The 20,901-nt window shown below is 43.4% G+C and overlaps 1 protein-coding gene across 1 annotated transcript in view; it reads left to right on the forward strand.

Annotated features, from left to right (window-relative positions):
• lama5 (laminin, alpha 5) overlaps window positions 1-20,901 on the forward strand; it is a 225,779-nt gene that overhangs the window by 167,711 nt on the left and 37,167 nt on the right. Inside the window, exons 39-54 of the mRNA XM_052031153.1 lie at window positions 1,569-1,673; window positions 1,867-1,950; window positions 3,275-3,505; window positions 5,534-5,647; window positions 7,122-7,249; window positions 7,424-7,504; window positions 8,250-8,464; window positions 10,733-10,833; window positions 11,723-11,903; window positions 12,578-12,721; window positions 12,823-12,974; window positions 13,538-13,648; window positions 13,748-13,859; window positions 14,818-14,985; window positions 17,111-17,307; window positions 17,625-17,741. Of these exons, the coding sequence (XP_051887113.1) occupies window positions 1,569-1,673; window positions 1,867-1,950; window positions 3,275-3,505; window positions 5,534-5,647; window positions 7,122-7,249; window positions 7,424-7,504; window positions 8,250-8,464; window positions 10,733-10,833; window positions 11,723-11,903; window positions 12,578-12,721; window positions 12,823-12,974; window positions 13,538-13,648; window positions 13,748-13,859; window positions 14,818-14,985; window positions 17,111-17,307; window positions 17,625-17,741 (2,241 nt within the window). The remainder of the gene's footprint in view (window positions 1-1,568; window positions 1,674-1,866; window positions 1,951-3,274; window positions 3,506-5,533; window positions 5,648-7,121; window positions 7,250-7,423; window positions 7,505-8,249; window positions 8,465-10,732; window positions 10,834-11,722; window positions 11,904-12,577; window positions 12,722-12,822; window positions 12,975-13,537; window positions 13,649-13,747; window positions 13,860-14,817; window positions 14,986-17,110; window positions 17,308-17,624; window positions 17,742-20,901) is intronic.

The following is a 20,901-nucleotide window of genomic DNA, read 5'->3' on the forward strand; positions in this document are numbered from 1 at the left end:
TACACTTGCTGTGTTTCTCTTTCCTTGTGATAGGTTTGGAAGGTGCTGTTGGCTTTTGTGGTGCATTTTGTAGGTGGTTATACCCTGGAGCCACCATGCTGTGGTGGTGGGGTGAGGGTGCTGGATGGAGTGTCACCAATTGGCCAGCCTCTTCCTTGACGGTGATGCTTGAGTGCTGTTGGAACTACAGTCGTCCGGGCAAGTTGAGTGGATTTTCACTTCTGGTGCACCGTATAGATAATGGAAAAGGTCAGGAGGAGAGTTGCTTGCTACAGTGTACTCAGACTTTGACCTTGTTGCCATAATGATTATTGATAGAAGTTTAGTAAAACCAATTTTCAAGTGTAGCACTAATCTGCCAGTTATTATTAGTGAACACAGCTTTGCCCAAGAAATTGGCTGAGTGGTGACAATGACCAGCACTTGGTATTGGTTTATTATTGTCACTTGTACCGAGGTACAGTGAAAAACTTGTCTTGCATACCAATCGTACAGGTCAATTCATTACACAGTGCAGTTACACTGAGTTATTACAGAGTGCATTGAGGTAAAAACAATAACAGGACAGAGTAAAGTGTCACAGCTACAGAGAAAGTGCAGTGCAATAAGGTGCAAGGTCACAACAAGGTAGATCGTGAGGTCAGAGTCCATCCAGTTGTCCTCTAATGCATGATGCAGCTGGTGATCCATCCCATCCTTGGTGTGAAGAGGATGTACTCTGGCACTAAAGCTTCTGTGGAACTGGATTGGGAGAGGGGGTGGTAGGGAAGAAACATGGAGAAGGCAGTGGTCCACAGATTAGGGGATGATCCAGGATGCTCCAGGTAAGTAATCACACTCTTAATCTGCCTGAGCAACTACCTGCAGTTGTCTGTCTGAGGAAGGTAAGGCTGCTACAAGCTGAGTACTGCAGGCTGTGTGGGCAGTTGCAATCAAATATCAGTATATGGCCAGAAATGGTCATTGACCCTCTATTTTGTAGGAAATAGCTCCACAGTGGTAATTGACATGCAGCCTGGCACAGTGGCAAAGCTAATAGAGCTTCTACCTCACAGCACCAGTGACCCGGTTCAATCCTGACTTCTGGTGCTACCTGTGTAGAGTTTGAACAATCCCTCAGTGACCACAAAGGTTTCCTCCAGGTGCTCTGGTTTCCTTCTAGATCTCAAAGACTTCCCGGTTGATGGATTAGTTGGCCACTGTAATTTGTCCCTAATGTGTGGGTGAGAGGTATATTCCTGAGGGTTTAATGGTAATGTTGGAATAATAAAATGGGATAAGTGTAAATGGGTGCTTGATGTTCAGCGCAGTTTCACTGGGCCAAAGGGCCTGTTTCTGTACTGTATAGCTCTTACTATATGACTTGGCACATCCTAAACTACTTGGGCACTCCTGTCCCGTGCGGAATGAACAAACATTCACTGCGTGAAATTTTGGGCCTATGGTGCCTATCTATCCATGTGATAACTGGGGGCTGTGCAATCCATTTCCATTTTTTTCTTCATCCATCCTTCAATTTGCCCCTTAAATCTCCAATTAGATGTAACATAAACTCTTCTCCTTTGAAGGTTTCCTCGTACGGAGGGCACTTGATGTACAAGCTTCGGTCTGAAGTTCTGCGTGGTGACATCATCTCTCTACCAGTCGAGGTTCGCCCTGATGTGATTCTGAAGGTGAGATCTTGTAAGAGCTCAGCTCGTGGCATCATCCTGGACTCTTTGTAAGCAATGCTGAGTCTGTAGTGTGCAGATTTTGGGATACTCCAAATCTTTTAATTCTGAATCATGTGTCCTACGGACATGGTTAACTGATTTTTTTTATTGGAGGACTTTTCTTAATATTTGTTAATTCCTTCTTATTCCTCAGGGAAACCAAATGACCATAATGTATGTAGCCAAGGATTATCCAGCACCTGGGCAGCTTCATGAAAACCAGCTTCAGCTGGTGGAGGTTTGAGATTGATTCATCTATTATTTGCTTCAAGTTATTTACTTCAATGACTTAGAGGGCTGCAGTCACAACAGTGCTGTGTATTGACTGGTTCTATGTGATTCACGTTCCAAGCAAGTCTACACCACCCAAAGAAACATACTGGATTGTAGCAATTACCATTCATCTCAGGCTTGGAGTTTAAAAAGAAAAGGAGGCAGAGAGATTAGTCTTTGGTTCTTTATGCACTAAATGCTGGTTGATTGCACTTGAGCTCCATGTATCGATGTAATGCAATCATGTGTGAAGGCAAGTACAACCTGCCCTAATAGTCTTGTTTGGATTCAGTGCCACTGACAACGAAAAATTTCTCCCTTCCCTTTGAGAGCGTTTAAACAAACTGGAATGGGTTTATTCACAAAGTGTGACATTAGACCCTCTCTTGAATCCAGGAGTGGGTTGGAGCAAGATTTCAGGAGTTGCGTCAAGCACTAATCCTGCACTTGTACTCAGCGGACTTAACATTGGAGAGAAATGTACGCAGTGTAAGTGCATGCTCTGTGGTTTATGAGAAAGAGAGGAACAGTATTTTAAGAATGAGGGCCAGGTTAAACCATACGTTCTAATCAACAAAGGATTGTGTTGTTGTGGAAAATAACAGTTGAAAAGTAGCAGAAATTGTTTCCTGTACCGATCGTACAGGTCAGAGAAAGTGCAGTGCAATAAGGTGCAAGGTCACAACAAGGTAGATCATGAGGTCAGAGTCCATCTCATCGTATTCTGTTTCCTGTATTGGTTTATTATTGTCACTTGTACCAAGGTGCAGTGAAAAACTTGTCTTGCATACCAATCGTTTATGAGAAAGAGAGGAACAGTATTTTAAGAATGAGGGCCAGGTTAAACCATACGTTCTAATCAACAAAGGATTGTGTTGTTGTGGAAAATAACAGTTGAAAAGTAGCAGAAATTGTTTCCTGTACCGATCGTACAGGTCAATTCATTACACAGTGCAGTTACACTGAGTTAGTACAGAGTGCATTGAAGTAGTACAGGTAAAAACAATAACAGGACAGAGTAAAGTGTCACAGCTACAGAGAAAGTGCAGTGCAATAAGGTGTAAGGTCACAACAAGGTAGATGGTGAGGTCAGAGTCCATTTCATTGTATAAGGGAACCGTTCAATAGTCTTATCATTGTGGCATAGAAGCGGTCCTTAAGCCTGATGGTATGTGCCCTCAGGCTCCTGTATCTTCTGCCTGATGGAAGAGGTGAGAAGAGAAAATGACCTGAATGGGTAGGGTCTTTAAAGATGCATTTGATGTCAGAACAAATTTCTTCTTGCTTAGAGTAACTTCAGGCATTCACAAACACATAACCCTGTGTCCAGAGAAGAAATGATGATGGTGTTGGCCAGCCTGGATGACCTACAGATTCGAGCCCTTCACTCCCAATTGGCCAAGCGTGTTGCCCTACGGAATGTAATCCTCGAGCAAGCTTCAAACTCGGGAGACGGGGATGCTGCCAGCAATGTGGAAATCTGTCTCTGCCCAGCTAATTATGTAGGAGATTCCTGTCAGGTATGAGTGATTCTTTCTTTTTATTGGTGTCTGGTCACTGAAGTGTGTATTCCTTGTTGATGGGAAGTTAATCATTCACGTGTTGGAAACTTGGGTTGTGTGTATAAGATGTTTTAAACGTGGAGTTGGCTTTTCTTGAGATTTAGAAAGCTGATGATAGTACAGAGAGTGGGTTGGAGGTTCACAAAATGGTTACATCAGGGAAAGAGGCCATTTAGCCCAAAATGTCTATACCAACTCGATGTGAGACCAGGTCTAATTGGTCCCATTCCTGCCCCCTCTCCACTGCAAGTTCTTTCATAGAATTTGCTTCTACCTAGTGCAGTGCATTTCTGAGGCCAGCCACAAGCTGCATGAAACCATTTTTCCTCAGTTTTGGTTCTTTTGCCAATTGCCCTAATTCTTTGTCCCCTAGTTCTTGACCTCTCTGCCAACCAGTGGTTGAGAGAAACGCACACAATCCTTCGCAGAGTGATTTTCTTTTCAAAAGTGGAAACTTCTTTGACATCTTGCTGGGATAAAATATGCAGAGTAATTTACAGGGTAAAGCTTTTGGTAAAGAACAGGGGAGTAAACCAACTGATGGGTTCTTTTGAGCATTATCACAGGCAGGATGGACCAAACAGTGTCCTTTTATGCTGTTTGATTCGTAGCAGATAGTGTTAAGTAGTCTCATTATCGGTGGTTTTGTTGTCCACCCAGAGGCTGATTTTACAGATTTCCACTCCCAGAAGAGAGTTAACACAGCGGGGATCTGGAAGACAATAGGATTTACATCATTATCCTTAATGGACAAGTGATCCTGTAGGGCCCAAGTGTATTTTAGATCCAGGAATACAAATTTGAAATACTTATTTCCTATTATTGCCAGTACCAAACAGATAGGAAGAAGAAATATGAAAGTCAAAATTAAATCACCCGTGCTAGTAGAATGGGCCATGTGGGCCAGAAGGAACTGGATTTAAGCAAAGTAAAAACGGCAAATGCTGGAAACTTTCAGCAGGTCAGACAAAGTTTGTGCAAAGAGAAACAGTTGACCCTTCCTCAGAACTGGGAAAGACAGAAAACAAGTTTTGATTGTCGTAATCTGCAAGTTATCATTAGGATCAGGGATGGGCTATTATAGCTCCCTGAGCCCACTGTATCATTCCATTACAGCATGGCAAATCAGGACCTCTGTCCCATGTTCCACCTTAGATCCATGCCTCTTGATACAGTCACCTGACAAACATTGCACCCTTTTGAGGTGTCTGAGAATCTTTACAGGAGAAACAAAGGACTGCAGATGCTGGAATCTAGATGAAAAACACGATGATGCTGGAGGAACTCAGCAGGCCAGGCAGCATCTGTGGAGAAAAACAGGCGGTCAACTTTTCGGGTCAAGACCCTTCTTCAGGACTGATGATAGGAAAAGGGGAAGCCTAATATATAGGAGAGAAAATCAGAGCAGTGATAGGTGGACAAAAGAGAGGAGGCGGGGTGGACTCAAGGTGGTGATAGGTAGATGCAGGTAAGAGATAGTGATAGGCAGGTGTGGGGGAGGAGGGGAGAGCAGATCCACCAGGGGATGAGTCAAAAGGTAAGGAGAGAAAGGGAAAAAAAGAGAGAGAGGCTAGGAAAGGGAAGGAGAGAAGCAGCATGGTGGGGAGGGGTTGTGGGGTAGGGGGGTGGGGATTACTTAAAGTGGGAGAATTCAATGTTCATGCTGTTAGGCTGCAAGGTTCCAAGATGGAAAATGAGGTGCTTTTCCTCCAGTTTGCACTTGGAATTCTCCTGGCAGTGGAGGAGGCCGAGGATCTTTCCATCTGTTATCAATTTGGTTTGGATTTATTATTATCTAATGGAGACTGGTGTTGCTAACACCAGTTTCATCAGCATGACTGTGACTGGTGTTAGTGCTTGAATTGTAATTTAGTTTGGCTGCTTTGTCAGTGTAGTACAGGTATGACTATCATATCTTCTATGGAAGACAGAGAAAAGCTAAATATTCCAAACCCTGGATAAGTTTCCCTTTCTTGTCCCCAACAGGACTGTTCACCAGGTTATTATCGAGATACAAAGGGCCTTTTCCTGGGTAAATGTGTACCCTGTAATTGCAATGGCCATTCTGACCAGTGCCTCGATGGTTCTGGAATATGTGTAGTAAGTATATTTTGCTTGTTTTGCAAATCCATCAAATTATATTGAATTAAGGACTTCCTTTTAACAAAAGAAAATATGGAGCATCGCAAGTTGAGGAACAACCTGATAGCTGTATGTCAAGTTATGAGAGGCATAGAAAGGGTAGATAGTCAGAGTCGTTTTCTCAGGGTGGAAATGTCAAATACCAGAGGGCATCGGCTTAAGGTGAGAGGGGGAAAGTTTAAAGGAGATTTGCGAGGCAAGTTTACTTACACAGGGAGTGGTAGGTGCCTGGACCGCGCTGCCAGGAGAGGTGGAAGCAAGTACAATGCCACATTTAAGAGGCATTTGGGCAGATACATAAACATGCAGGGAATGGAGGGATCTGGGTCATGCACAGGCAGATGGGATAAGTTTACATTGGCATCATGGTCAGCACAGAAATGGTGGGCTGAAGGGCCTGTTCCTGTGCTGTACTGTTCCATGAAAACACTGCACTTCAGGCAGCATCTGTAAAGAGAAAAACTGTTAATGTTTCCGGTGGATGATCTTTTATGAAGATTTCAAAGTGGTGGTAATGTGCCAAGTTTTAGACTGGGAAAAGGCAGGGGATGAAAGGATCAAAGGGGAAGATCTGTGTTTGGGTGAAGGGCGGGACTGGAGGGAACAGATAGTGGTGTGCAAGATACAGTGGGGGGGTGGGATTATGTGACGAGTAAAGATACAATAGTTGAGTACAAGGAAGATGTAAGTAGCAACAGCGAAGCCATTACATTGACAGATTACTGTAAATGGGTACGTGATTTATTCATTTTATGGGATATATCCCAAAGCTTTCATGACTATTGAACCAAATGAGTGATATGTAGCTTCACTTAAAAAGACAATTTTATTTTTATTAATATGTTGTAAATTATGTTGGTATGGTTATTGGATCAATGCTGACATTTAGAAATGGATTGTAGATGGAACATCGCTTTTTCTTCCTTCATAAATTGTGAAAGTGAAAATTTATCAGAAAACATTGAGATTCCCAACATTACCCAATATAAATCTCAATATAAAATAGCAAGGCTTCACTTGCTCTGAGGATTCAGCCAATTGCACGTTAAGATTTCTGAGCTTCATGACCCTGGTGGTACGGCGGTACCAGTCTCCGTGAATCAATGAATGAAGGAGATGGTGCTTTATTTGTGAACCGCAATGCTAAGCTCCTTCTTTACGCTGCTGAGTTCCAAAAGTGTTTCCTGCAACACTGGAACCATGGTTTCAATTTACCAGCTTGCGAATAATATTGATAATCAAAAATGGCTGCTGATTTAGACCATTGTGATTATCTGTGTTACCAGTCATACAAATGGTGCATCATAGCCAAGACTCTCCATTAGTAGTCCATGTTCTGAAAGTTGAACCTTAAATCTCTTCTTTCTCCACAAGAATGTTTGTGGAGGAAGGTAACCAATCAAATGTTTAAATATAAAACTTTTCTTTCTAGAATTGCCAGCATAACACAGAAGGAGACGACTGTGACCGCTGTAAGGCTGGGTTGGTTCAAAACGCCACTCTAGAAGCAGCTTCTCTCTGTGTACAGTGCCCATGTCCCCTCAGTGTTTCTTCTAATAAGTACGTATATGTGGATCATCAGAAGGCTGTTGTGGGGAGGGACGAGGCTGGTGATGGGAGGACAAGGAGAGGTGATAGAGGGCATCTTTAAAATGAAGTTTGTCTAAAATTGTTGGTTCAAAGTATTTAAATTTACTTAAATAATGTGTTCTCTGCTCTGGACTCCATTTGCAGCTTTGCAAAGGATTGTGTTCAACGTGGAAGTCGTTTGCAGTGTCTCTGTAAACCAGGGTATGCTGGCTTAAATTGTGAAAGGTTAGTGTTGTGTCCATGAATGTGTGTGTGTGTGTGTGTGTGTGTGTGTGTGTGACCAGTTCATCTCTTGTCAAGCAGTGTAGACCATGTAGGAGATGTAGCTGATGCATCTGATTCATTAAAACAATATCAGTTATAATATCTCATCTTTAAGGCATAATAAGAAATGGTTTTCAGACCATTTTCTCTTTAAGAGTAGCTTGTAAACCCAGAATGGTCATGAATGCAAACTATGAGACAGCAGATCTATACAACGGGAGGTTAACCAAGAGATAGAAATGCAGATTTTAATGCAACTGTCAACCAATGTGAATTAGGGTTTTTGAAAGTGTGTCCTCTGAAGCCTGTTGGATTTGACTTGAGAACCCTGATCTATACTCAGACCTGAGCTATTCGTCGTGTATAATAATTCTCAAAAAACAGCCACTGGTAACAGGCTCCAAAAGAGTTGTTGCTTCAAAACCACAGTGAATAGTTGGCATCTCTGGAGACTGATGCTTCTAATCTCCTGGATCTTTGTGCTTTGTGTTTATTCAGCCATGTTAACAAAGTCAGAAAGGATCAAGGCAGGGAAAATAGTGAGCTGTCCTGTGCCTAGCTCGGACTGATCAGATCATGGTTTCCACCTATGATATAATACAGATCCTTGCATACTTTGCTCTTGTGACTATAAACCCATGTGGAATGTTTTGTTTCATTCTAACCATTTCTGCCTTGTTGAAGACTTTGTCCTTTTATTGTGAAGGTGTGCCCCAGGTTACTATGGAAACCCAGTGGTTTTGGGAAGCCAATGTCGGCCGTGCAATTGTAATGGCAACACGGACTCAAACATGCTGTTCAGCAATTGCGATTCATTGACAGGAGTCTGTCTGGGGTGCATGCACAACACTGCTGGGCCTCACTGCGAACATTGTGCCCCAGGTTTCTATGGAGATGCATTGATCGGCAAGAACTGTGCACGTAAGTTTAGTGTATCATTAGATTTACACATGGAATCATGTCCATGTTTTACATTCAGCCTTTTCTAATAGTTCTAAATTCCACATAATATTCATTTGAGAAAGATAATTGAATCTGGTGTGATTTGTTTTCTGAGGAAATAAGTAAAATCCACATTTGTCATAAGACAGATAATTCCCCCTCCTCCCATCGCTCCCAACTTGCATCCTTCTTCCCCAGTCAGAGGTCTGAGCAGAAGTCCCAACCCAGGAAAATGGGTTGGGGTGAGCAAGGGTCCCACCCTAACCCATGGCTGAAGGAGATCTGCCCCAGAGGAAGATTCAGCTCAGAGACCACAAACCTGAGCAATGCTAATTATGTAAGCAAAATTACAGGCTCTCACTGCCAGGTGTGACTGTTTGCTTTGTGAACTACATGCCTTGTATGAAACCCATTATTTGGTGTCTGTGTTTGTGCGTGTGTATGTGATTCTTCACAAACACTTAAAACGTGCCCAAGCCACACCAGCTGGGTCTGAAGGGCATGAAAACACGTCGGAGTAATAATTTGTCCTCTGCTGTCTGTTCAGTAAGTTGCAATTCCGAAAATCATTTCCATGAACTTTAATGGAAACGAATTGCAGAAGCTGATATTTTAAATTTTTGTTGTTATTGTTTACTTGTTCTCAGGCTGTAAACTTTGCTGGCAACGCTGGCATTTTTTGCCTATCCCCAATTGCCACAATCCCAAACTAAGGATCTATGACACTCGCACTTGTGCAACTTTCATATTTGACCATCAGTCTGCATCTTGGCATCGGTCAGCCTTGGTTAGCTGATGGTTTTTCTGGCTGCCCTTGGTTTAAACTTCCAGTCCTAACTAAATTACGAAACCTATCCAATCTTTTGTAAACTAGACTTCCCATACTATCAAGTGTGCTCAGCCCTTCAGAGTTTTTTTTGAAGAACAAATCAGTAATTACATAAATCAAGTTTACAGAAACTCATTTTGAAAGACTGTCATTGAGTGACAATTCCTTTCATTTTCATGCTGAATTATGTGTTTTCTTTTCAACCTAATCTCCTTTGAATGTGGATCAAAAAAAATACTGTGCTTCCTGGCCTTTTTACTCCTCCTCCAGCTCCCCAAAGTGCATCATCTGCGTCTACACGGAGGACGTGCTGACACATACTGGGGTTCCTGTCATGTCTCTCCAGCCAGTTTCAGGATGATTTTTGGCATCATTTTCACACAGCTGGGAACAATTTGGCTAAACTCGTTCCTCTTTCAACAGCCATTCCTGTTATACTTTCTGTAATCTCCAGGAATTAGATGAGTTTCTTCTGTGGAATTGAAGTGCACACATGCTGTCAGAATATATTGGCCCCATAAGAGCAGGGGTTGGCCATTCAGCCTCTGAGCCATTTCCACCAACCATTTAGATCACTGCTGATTTGCATTGGATCCTATTGCTCTCAGTCCCTGTTGCTAGTTTTGCTGCGCAAGGCCTCTTGAATGTGTCCGGTTAAAGCTTCTATATAAATGGTAGTTCAGTAATTAGTACCATATTCTACTATTCTTCCTTGAAAGTACTGAAGAAAGTAAGATCAGTGTATGAAATGCCTTTCATGTACTGATGATATCCCAAGACATTTTGCAGTCAATAAATTACTTTGAAATGCAATTATAGGCATTTTGTGAAAAGATACAAGAGCAGTTTGCCTGCAGCAAGTCCCATAAATAATTACTTAATCCCTCTTGGGTGAGGTTTATCAAGGGGTAAATGTCAGCCAGAACATTAGAAGAAACTCCACTGTTGGCCCTCAAATAGTTTCTATTCTATCTGAGCAGACAGTCAGCCTTCAATCAGTCAAAGTATATGCTCGAGTCCTGTTCAACTTGATCCCAAAACTTCCTCATTCTGAGGTTGACATTCAACCACCAAATCATTAATCCATTATCAGTCAGGGGTAAATTATACATTGGTTTATTCCATATAATTTGCATTGGAATAAGAACAACTTGTCTACATATTCATTCCCAGTCAACAGCCCCACAGTGGCAGCAGCTTCATGTACTCTCCTCTGAAATTCATTCCACTGAAGTCAATGGAATGAATTTTGAATATGAGTGCAACCTCAAGTCTTATGCTCACAACCAGGGATGAATTTGGAGGCACTTCAATCTGATTCAAAGTATGTCATGCTTTGTCATTAACCTTCTTAATATTCACTAAATAAAACTGCTAGTTTTTTCATTAAGTATTTTTTTTATTTTGTGAATTCCCAGCGTGCAGTTGTTCACCATGTGGGACTAAGTCTTGTGACGACCGCACTGGTGAGTGTCGATGTAAGCCTGGGGTGATGGGACCACAGTGTGACCGCTGTGAGGTAAGCAAAGTGTTAATTAGTTCTGCCTGGATTTTGCATATTATGAAGGAACACCTCCATCCCATTGTTGGAGTCTTTCCGTGTTGTGCTGCTGGCAATCAATCCTCATCAAGGATGTCATTAAACTGGAAAGGGTGCAAAAAGATTCACAAGGATATAACCGAGATTGGAGAGTTTGTATTAGAGGAAGAGGCTGGATAGGCTGGGAAATTTTTACCCTGGAGTTTAGTAGGCTGAGCTATAACCTTATGGAGGTATATAAAATCATGGGAGGCATAGTTAAAGTGAAAAATCAGTCTTTTCCCCAGGGTAGGGGAATCCAAAACTAGAGGACATGGGTTTAAATTGAGAGCGGTAAGATTTAAAAGGGACTTGAGTGGCAACTTTTTCATACAGAGGGTGGTACGTATATGGAATGAGCCGCCAGAGGAATAAGACATTCGGACAGGTACGTGGATCGGAACAGTTTAGAGGGATATGGGCCAAATGCAGGCAAGTGGGACTAGCTCAGTTAGGTAATGGACAAGTTGGGCCGAAGGGTCTGTTTTCCATGCTGTATAGTTCTATGACTCTAATTAGTTTAGCCTGGACCCAGAAATGGCTAAAGGAAAACCTTGGCTTTAAGAGCCATTTCACTCCTTATTGAACCAGGAGGGAGTTGATGCTCATGAAATATTTATGTGTTTTCCTCCTTCCTGGAAGCTTGGGCAAATCCAGGAACTCACTCAGACCTTCTCCCCAGTACACCGAGTGGCTTATTGAAGGTCGATGGTTGGTTTGCTTGAAATTCTGTGGTGTGTAACTGCCGCACACATCATTCTCTTCTGCACGTGTGTGCTTCCAAAACCAGTGAGTCGCTGCTGCTTTCTCATGCGGAGTTTCCCCGCAGGCTGGATATTACGGATACGACAGCTGTGCTGGTTGCAAGAGGTGTTCCTGCGGTGTGGCTTCCCAGAATAAAATCTGTGACCCCCAAAGTGGCCAGTGCCTGTGCCTTTCTGGTGTAATCGGCCGCCAGTGTCGGCAGTGTTCCCCGGGATACTGGAGCTACAGTTCGAGCGGTTGCCAAAGTAAGTGGTGCAGTCATAGGAGAATGAGGAAGTCCCAACACTTCATCCATTATTATCCACTGCAGTGCTGCAAATCAGTCTGGGTATTTCAACTACGTGTGCTGCAGCTAGAACACTCATTCTCTGCTACAACAGGGGCTCTCGTCACATTCCTCTGTTCTTCCTGCAGTCTACAATCTAAGATTGTTATTCCAAATTTCGTATTATTTTATCTGTTTGATTATTCTTGGCAGTGTCTCAAATTTACAGGGTGGGTACTGAGAGACTGTTTGCTTTGCCTGGGGAGTTTAGAACGAGGGAGCACAGACTCCGAGCCCATGAAAGAGAGCACGGATAAGTGGCTCTGTCTCTCCCTCCACCTCCCCCAACACCTGTTTAGGACTGACATGAGGAGAGATTTCTGCTGTACATCTTTGATATTCTTCATCTCATGGGCCTGTGGATCAGGGCAGTGTTTCTAACAATGATGGTCTATACCAGGCCCTGTGATGGCATCTCGGCGTTGATGGTCTGTGCCGGTGTCAGAAAAGGGCCTGACTCCTATCACCTGAGACGCCCTGGAATTTGGAATTACAGCTCCCTTGTCTTAAATGCTTTCAAAGCAGTGAAGGAATAATGTGTCACATTTAAATTTTTTAGATGTTTTGAATAAATTCTATTTAATTTTAATATAGGGTGTAACTGCAATGGGGGACCCTGCAACCCTCGGACCGGAGAGTGTGTGTGTAACAATGGGTTGGCAGGCAGGCAGTGTGATACCTGTTTGCAGTTATATGAGATCCCTGTCATTGACGGAGTCGATTCCATGAAATGTGAACGTGAGTAACTTTGCGTTTGTCTTTGCTCTTCAAGACTTCAACTTTGTCCCTCTGTACTCTTCAAATAGCACTGAGTAAAACCTAACTGTTCTTCTTTGCAGCTTGTGATAGTTGTGTAGTGGTTCTTTTGGAGGATCTGAACAGGACAGCTGCAATGCTGCCAGAAATCAGAGGCCAGCTTTCAAATGTGACTGCCAGTTCTATTGCTTGGAAGCGAATGAGTGCTTTGAACGACAGCTTAGGGCAGCTTGCGGTGAGCAGATCTGTGTTATTGTAGGTTTACGTCCCATATAAATTGCACACTTCCTCATTTAGCGAGGAGACAACTGGAGAATTCATTCGTGCCCTTGACAACTAGGAAGGGTTTAGAGGGATGTGGGCCAAACGCAGGCAAATGGGTCTAGCTTAGATGGGCATCTTGGTCAGCATGGACCAGTTGGACCAAAAGGCCTGTTTCCGTGCTGTATTCTAACTCTTGTAGGTTGAGGATCTTAGACTGTCTCTGGGACCTTCCTACATTGTATTTTAATCAGTCACAAGCTCTTCTCCAAACCTTAAGGACCAGCAGCAAGGAAGTGAATCCTTGATACGTTATTGTATCATTGCTTTTCCCAGCAAGGTTAATGCCAATATAAAACTCCTCAGATTTAGATACTCACCATTATATTCTGGTGTGTCCTTCTCCATGAATGTATCCTTCTGTATGAATAGCCCATCCATTTTGGAAGCTTTGTGTGTATTGATGGCTGCGTTACTGCAGATTTGCTACTTTAAAGACTCTTCATTCCTGATTGTATGGTACTGTTATTTGTTCAGGATGAACTGAGCAGATACCGGGGATCACAGGACCAAACCAAGGATCAGACTGATGAGCTGGAGACTGACAGCATGAATCTAACACAAGACTTGGATGCATTTGAAGAAAAGGCAAGTGACCTTTCTTGGCAAAGTCCTTCGGCGCCATAACATTCTATTGCAGAGACCTTTCACACTGACCCCACTTCCTCTTCCCACCCTTTTACCCAGGCCACCGTGACAGACAAGAGGGTAGCAGCACTGAGGGAGAGTGTTGATGGAACCCACAGGCATGCTACTGGATTGCTTAATAATATCACAAGCATCAGAGAGACCATTTTAGGTAAACCCCATTGATTCTGTTTGAATGTTTCTGTTAGTATAATTATTTGCTGAAGTGCTCCATATCAAGCAAGCATTTGTACACTGCTTAGATACGCATGTTATCACTCTTGTAAACCATTGTAGGACTCTTTCCTACCCCTTACTGCTGGGCCACATAGTTGTCTTTTATGTTTGATGATTGAGAAGGCTGAGCAGGAAATCTTCCCGTTCCCATTTACACCCAAAAATAATTTCCTTTCTGGGTGGTATTTATGCTTCAGCCAATTACAATATCCATCTTGTCACTCATTTTCTACATGCGCGTGCCTTGGTACATCTGTGTGTGCCTGCACGTGCGTGCAGGTTGGCTGGTGCATTGGCTTTCAAATCCTTAAGTCATTGAGAGACCCAACATGGAAACAAGCCCTTCGGCCCACCAAGTCCGCATTGACCATCAACCGCTCATTTTCAGGAATCCTACACCAATCCCGTTGTTCATTCTCCCCATGATCCTATCAGCTTAATGCACTTCAGAAATAAAAAATGCTATTGGATGTTCTCAGGTAATGAAAGACTTGATGAAAAAAAATATAGAACTGGCATATTTTTTTTTAGATGCTGCCTGGTCTGGTGGACAAATTGGTGATGTGTAGTTTATGGCTTCATTTGTGTTTATGAAGAATACTGTGGATTATTTAGTAGCTTAATAATTTCATAATTTTGCAAGAGATTCATAGAACATTATTTACAATGAAGTTCCACCCAGCTTGTTTGGTTTTGTCTCTTTAACTGGTCCACCAGTTGACACCTCAACTTCTGCGTCTGTAACCTTGCTCAGATTCTTCATTTCTGCAGAGACCTTAGCCTTGTGATTCCTCTTCTGGGCTAGATGAGGAGTAACTTGTGTCTCTTCTACTGAGTTTAATTTTGGGTTGAAGAGTAAGTACTGACCTCCCTGTGGAAACCTTTTTCTTCAGATCTGATTGAACAGATGAACAAAACACAGTTGGACACCAGCATGCCATCCACTGAAGAATTTTTGGAGAAGACTGCCAAGGTTGAGATGTTGCTAAGGGAAATGAGGGCCCGCAATTTCAGCAGTCAGCACGATGTGGCCGAGCAAGAGAAAGATGAAGCGAAGAAATGTGTGTACCAGATATTTGGGGCCAGAGTATGTGATTCGTGAAGTTGGCAAGTGAATAAGAATAGTTTCCAGAGAGTGAAGGGCAGCAAAGGAACCCCATTATTTTGGAAAGGAGAGAGAAGGAAAGCAGGGAACTGCAGATCAATTAGTCTAATGTCAGACTGGAGATGAAAATCAAAACTGCAGACACTGGAAATCTGAAATAAAAACAGAAAATGCTGGAAGTATTTATCATGTCAGGTAGCATCTATGGAAAGAGCAATAGAGTTAACCTTTCAGATCGAAGACCCTTTATCAGAACTGGTAAAGAACAAAAACTTAGTAAAGTTGCAAACAAGATGGAGGAGTGGTGGGTAGGGCAATGGGAATATCTGTGATAGGATGAGGCCAGGTTTGCTGAGTTGTAGAGGTCATCCAGTCACTAGGGGCAGTTAGAGAGAAAAAAATGGAACAACACCTTGGAGAATGCGGGTAGTTAGAGACTGAAACACAAAGAAAGGAATGTAGAAAGGTGCAAAATGCAGGGCTTTGGAATGCGCCCAACAAGTCAGGCTTTGCTAGTAGAAAAACTGAATCAATATCACAGTTGAATTACTTATAGCAGAAATGCCCGGTTCTGATATGGACAGAGGAAGTGAATTGCCTGAAGTTCTAGAATTCAACATTGAGTCTGGAAGGCTGCAAAGTGCCCAGAAAGAAGATAAGGTGTTGTTCCTCGAGCTTGGATTGGGCGTCATTATAACAGAGCAGGAGGCCACAGATGGACAGGTCAGAGTGTGAGTGGATTGGAGAATTACAGTGGCAGGGAGCTCTGAGTCACCCCTGCAGACTGAACGCAGGTGTTCTGCAAAACGGTTCCAAAATGGTATTTTGTTTCTCCAATGTAGAGGAAACTCCATGGTAAACACCAGGTGCAGTTCACCAGATGGGATGAAGTGCAAGTGAAATAGTAAAATGATTGTAGGATTGGGTAGAGTCAGCATGTTAGGCAGAACTGTTGGAGATTTTTGACGTTGTAATTGGCAGAACAGACAACGATGAACCAGTGGATGTTGTATATTTGGACTTTCTGGAGGTCTTTGATAAGGGACGTGACAAATCTTAATAAATACATTGGAAGGTGTGGTATTGGAAATAATGCAGTGGCGTGGATTGAAGATTATCTAATGGCTCGAAAATAGAGTGGGAATAAGTGAATTATTTTGTGTTTGGGGTCTGTGACTAGTGGAGTGCAGCAGGGATCAGTGCTTGGACACCAGCTCTTCATAATCTATGTGATGTGGATAAAGGAATCAAGACGAGTTGCCCTTGAGAAGGTGGTGGTGAGCTGCCTCCTTGAACCACCGTAGTCCGTGAGGTGTGGGCATGCCCACAATGCTGTCCGGGAGAGAACTCCAGGATTTTGACCTAGCGACGGTGGAGAAACGGCAATATATCCCAAGGCAGGATGGTGTGTAGCTTGGAGGCAACCTGCAGGTGATGGTATTCCCCATGCTTTTACTGCCCTTGTTCTTCTAGCCGGTAGAGGTGGTGGGTTTGGAAGGTGCTGTATAAGGAGGCTTGGTGAGTTGTTGTAGTGCAGACTGCTGCTACTGTGCATCAGTGGTGGAGTGAGGGAATGGTTGTGGATGGGGTGCCTATCAAGCAGGCTGCTATGTCCTGTATGGTGTCGAGGTTCTTGAATATTGTTGAAGCTGCACTCATCCAGGCCAGTGGAGAGTGTTCCCTCACACTCCTGACTTGAGTCTAGTAGATGGTGGACAGGCTTTGGGGAGGTAGGAGGTGAGTTACTTGCCACAGGCGCATATGTAATGATTCGAACACCAGAACAACGCACCAGTGGATGTACCCATTTCAAGCACCTGTAATCCATCTCATCTCTGGTTCATTTTAAATTGTTTTATGTACAGATGCATATATCTCTGATACATTCTTTGTGTGGATATGTAAATACCCATATGAGAATAAGAAATATCCATAAGCCTCCGAAGGCCCCTGTATTTCAGGACAAATTGCCTTCAGGAAAGCAGGAGAAAATACTTCCTTATACTAGAGTAGATTGTACCTAGTCTGTGGAAATTTTGGGCCTGGTTAGATATTTAACACCTTTCTGCTTGTTCCTCTAGTACTTGAACTTGTCAAAGAGCAGCTGGATAAACCTTTACAAGACCTGAGGGATTTGATCGACGGCATCAACGATATGTTAATAAAACATAACTCTGAGTTGATGGACCTAAGGGATGCCCTTAATGAAGCAGTTAACAAAACTGGACAAACAAATGAAAAGAACAAAATCAATGAGCTTTTATTGGCAGAGAACAAGGTGAGAATTTGGATGTAGTTCTCCACAGATTTTTAGCTGCACCTTGAGCAAGATTAATTGCTGTGTTTGTTTTTCCAGTAAATATCATACTTTACCTTGTTTACCTGTTTATTAGGGGCCAAAATTTCTGTGGCTTCCAATCAGCAACTGTCCTTGTAGGGAATTCAGAGTATTTTCTAAGAAGGGAGCGTCGGATGACATGAGTTCAGCCCTGACACAATCCACATGTGTGGACTGTAGTGGAGGCTGATTTTGTTGTTCTTATTGATTCTACGGAGAGCAGCTGGGATCCATGCTGTATTTCAATTTACTTGCAGCAAAATGTGGAAGATTTGGAGAAGCAACACAGGCAAGTCGTGGAAGTGCTAAAGATGGCAAAGGATGCCCTGCAACAGGTCTTGGATTTCCTCCGCATGTTGGACAATGCAAAGGAGGTAAGTGACCTTCCGATAGCTGGGAATTTATGGACCTGCTGCAGTCAAGGCCTCTTGGGAGTAGAATGGGCAGGCACGCTTTACCGTGCCAGCGACCCGGGTTCAGTTCTGGCTGCTGTCTGTAAGTTTATAAGTTCTCCCTGTGTTTGCATGGGTTTCCTCTGGGTGCTCTGGTTTCCTCCCACACTCCAAAGACGTACTGGTTAGGAGATTGTGGGCCTGCTATGTTGGTGTCAGAAGCGTGGCGACACTTACAGGCTGCCCCCAGAACACTCTACGCAAAAGATGCATTTCACTGTATGTTTTGATGTACATGTGACTAATAAAGAAATCTTATCTATTTCTTGCATGGCATGACTGGCTGATTTTATTCTTTCACCGAATATTTGTTTGCTCTTATTTTCTTCTCCCCAGTTCTCTTCCTTTCCCAAAACTTTCATGGATGCAGGTAGTATATCACACACCCTGGGGAGTGCGTCGGGTTTTTGGAGGGGCATGCACACATGTCCTTAATGTAACAGGGCAAATAGGTGCAAGCAAGCTCACATAAGCGTAACATTGTATTCATTGATTATTAGGGATGGATTACCCGCCCCTCACTTCTGCACACAGCTGGATGTTCCATTTAGATAGATAGAGGAATCAAATACCAAGGTGCTTTGGCTGTGAAAAATATCACGGCTTATACTTGCCCCATCACGTGAAGAAATTCAACAGTGGCAGGTAAATGGAAAGTAATCTGGAGCAGGAACTCTGGTTAAATCTTTCCTTTTCATCTCCCATCTTCTGGGGATGTTGAAGTCGGCTGTAATGGTGCCAGTCTCACCCCATTGTGATGGGTGTAAGCCAGGGTCTAGCCTCGTACCTAACCTAATCCTCACTTCTCAGTTTCCTGCTGCCACCTGCTAAGCAAGCAGAAGCTTTGTACAACTTCTCCCAGAGGAATTCCACAATGCAGAACTTGCAGAGTGAGCAAGGAAAAAATAAGGATGTAATTTAGTCGCCATTCTCTAACGCAACTTCTCTGTGTCAGAACTTCTTAACGAGGGCAGGGAATTGCAGAACAACTATGAGAATTTATGAGCAGTATTTTATATTTTTAACTATTTCCAGAATGTAGGATGCGCTCAGTTTTAACTTGTGGAATTAATTGCATCTGCGTTAGAAGAAGATTTATGAGAGGCAAAGACAGGGTAGATAGAGTCTTTTCCCCAGAGTGGAAATGTCAAATACTAGAGGGCATAGGTTTAAGGTGAGAGGGGGAAAGTTTAAAAGAGATTTTCAAGGCAAGTTTTTTGACACTGAAAGTGGTAGGTTCCTGGAACACACTGCCAGGGGAGGTGACAGAAGCAGATACAAGAGCAATGTTTAAGAGGAATTTAAACAGAGCTGTGAATGGGCAGGCGTTAGAGGGATAGGGACCTTGTGCAGGCAGATGGGATTAGTTTATTTTGACATCGTGGTCGGCACAGATGTGGTGGACTGTAGGTCGGCGCAGACGTGTTCCTGTACTGTACTGTTCTGTGTTTACAACAGATATTGCAGTGCAATCTCAAGAGCTTTCATGTTTCCTTACATACAGAAGGAGGTTATTCAGCCCATTGAATCCATGCTGGTTCACAGAGCAATCCCATTCCTCCACTAATTTTGCCTGGAATCTATTCTCTCTACACTCCCATCGACCTTCCCCAGATTCTACCACTGGCCTCTGCACTACCAACCCGTATGTCTTTGGAATATGTGAGGAAAGCAAACCATCCGGGGGAAACTTGCGTGGTCACAGGGAGAAGGTGCAAACTCCACACAGGTGGCACTGGAGGTCAGGATTGAATAAGATATTTATTAGTCACATATACATCGAAACACACAGTGAAATGCGTCTTTTTGCATTATTGAGAATGCGCTGGGGGGCAGCCCGCAAGTGTCGCCACGCTTCTGGCGCCAACATAGCGTGCCCACAACTTCCTAACCCGTACGTCTTTGGAATGTGGGAGGAAACCGGAGCATCCGGAGGAAACCCATGCAGACCCGGGGAGAACGTACAAACTCCTTACAGACAGCGGCGGGAATTGAACCAGGGTTGCTGCTGCTGTAATAGTGTTATGCTAACTGCTACACTATTGTGCTCTGGATCGCTGGCACTGTGAGGCAGTAGCTTTACTAGCTGCACCACTATGGTGTTCATTGAACTACTGTTTCTTATGTAAACATGGTGGGCAGGAAATTCTTTAACCCAGCCTAATGTTTTGTGTGGAGTTCAGTGTAAAACACGATTGCTACATGTGAAGGACTGCACATCCCTGGAAATTTGTCGCAGGTCTTCTGTATATACCACGGACACTGTGTAGTCATGACTAAAACTGTGCAGCAATAAATCACAGAGCATCCAAGAGCCATGAACAGTGTGTCAGTCATGCGGAAGCGGTGTTACCAAGCAGGTGTGCCGTGTCTTGTTGTTAGTTAAAGGGAACCCCCCCCGACCTGATGTGAAGACGCCAAGTCCTGGCTGTTGATCTCATTGCAAGCAAGTACTCTAAGTATTCTGTAACGGTACCTGATAGAAGTTTATAAGATTACCAGAAGCATAGATAGAGTAGACAGCCAGTATCTTTTTCCCAGGGTCGAAATGTCTAACACCAGAGGGCATGCATTTAAGATGAGAGAGGGTAAGTTCAAAGGAGATGTGTGTGGCAAGTTTTTTTGCACAGAGAGTGGTGGGTGCCTGGAATGCGCTGCCAGGGGTGGTAGTGGAGGCAGATACGGTAGAGGCGTTGAAGAGGCTCTTAGGTAGGTACATGAATATGCAGAGAATAGAGGGATATGGACATTGTGTAGGCAGAAGGGATTAGTTTGATTACTTTGACACAACATCGTGGGCCAGAGGGCCTGTTCATGTGCTGTTATGTTCTATGTTCTATGGTACTTGCTCCCAGCAGCTGCTCTCCACTAGTCTTACCAAATGATGTTCAGCTGCCAGATCACATCTTTGACACCTGATTTCCCTCAATCTTATCATCTAGATTCATAGAGTCATACAGCACAGAAACAGGCCCTTCAGCCCAACAGGTCCTTGCCAACCAAGATGTTCATCCAAGCTAGTCCCATTTGCCAGCATTTGGCCCATATCCTTCAAAACCTTTTCTATCCGTGTACTGTCCAG

Source organism: Pristis pectinata, chromosome 16 (assembly GCF_009764475.1).
Source record: "Pristis pectinata isolate sPriPec2 chromosome 16, sPriPec2.1.pri, whole genome shotgun sequence".
Classification (NCBI taxonomy): domain Eukaryota; kingdom Metazoa; phylum Chordata; class Chondrichthyes; order Rhinopristiformes; family Pristidae; genus Pristis; species Pristis pectinata.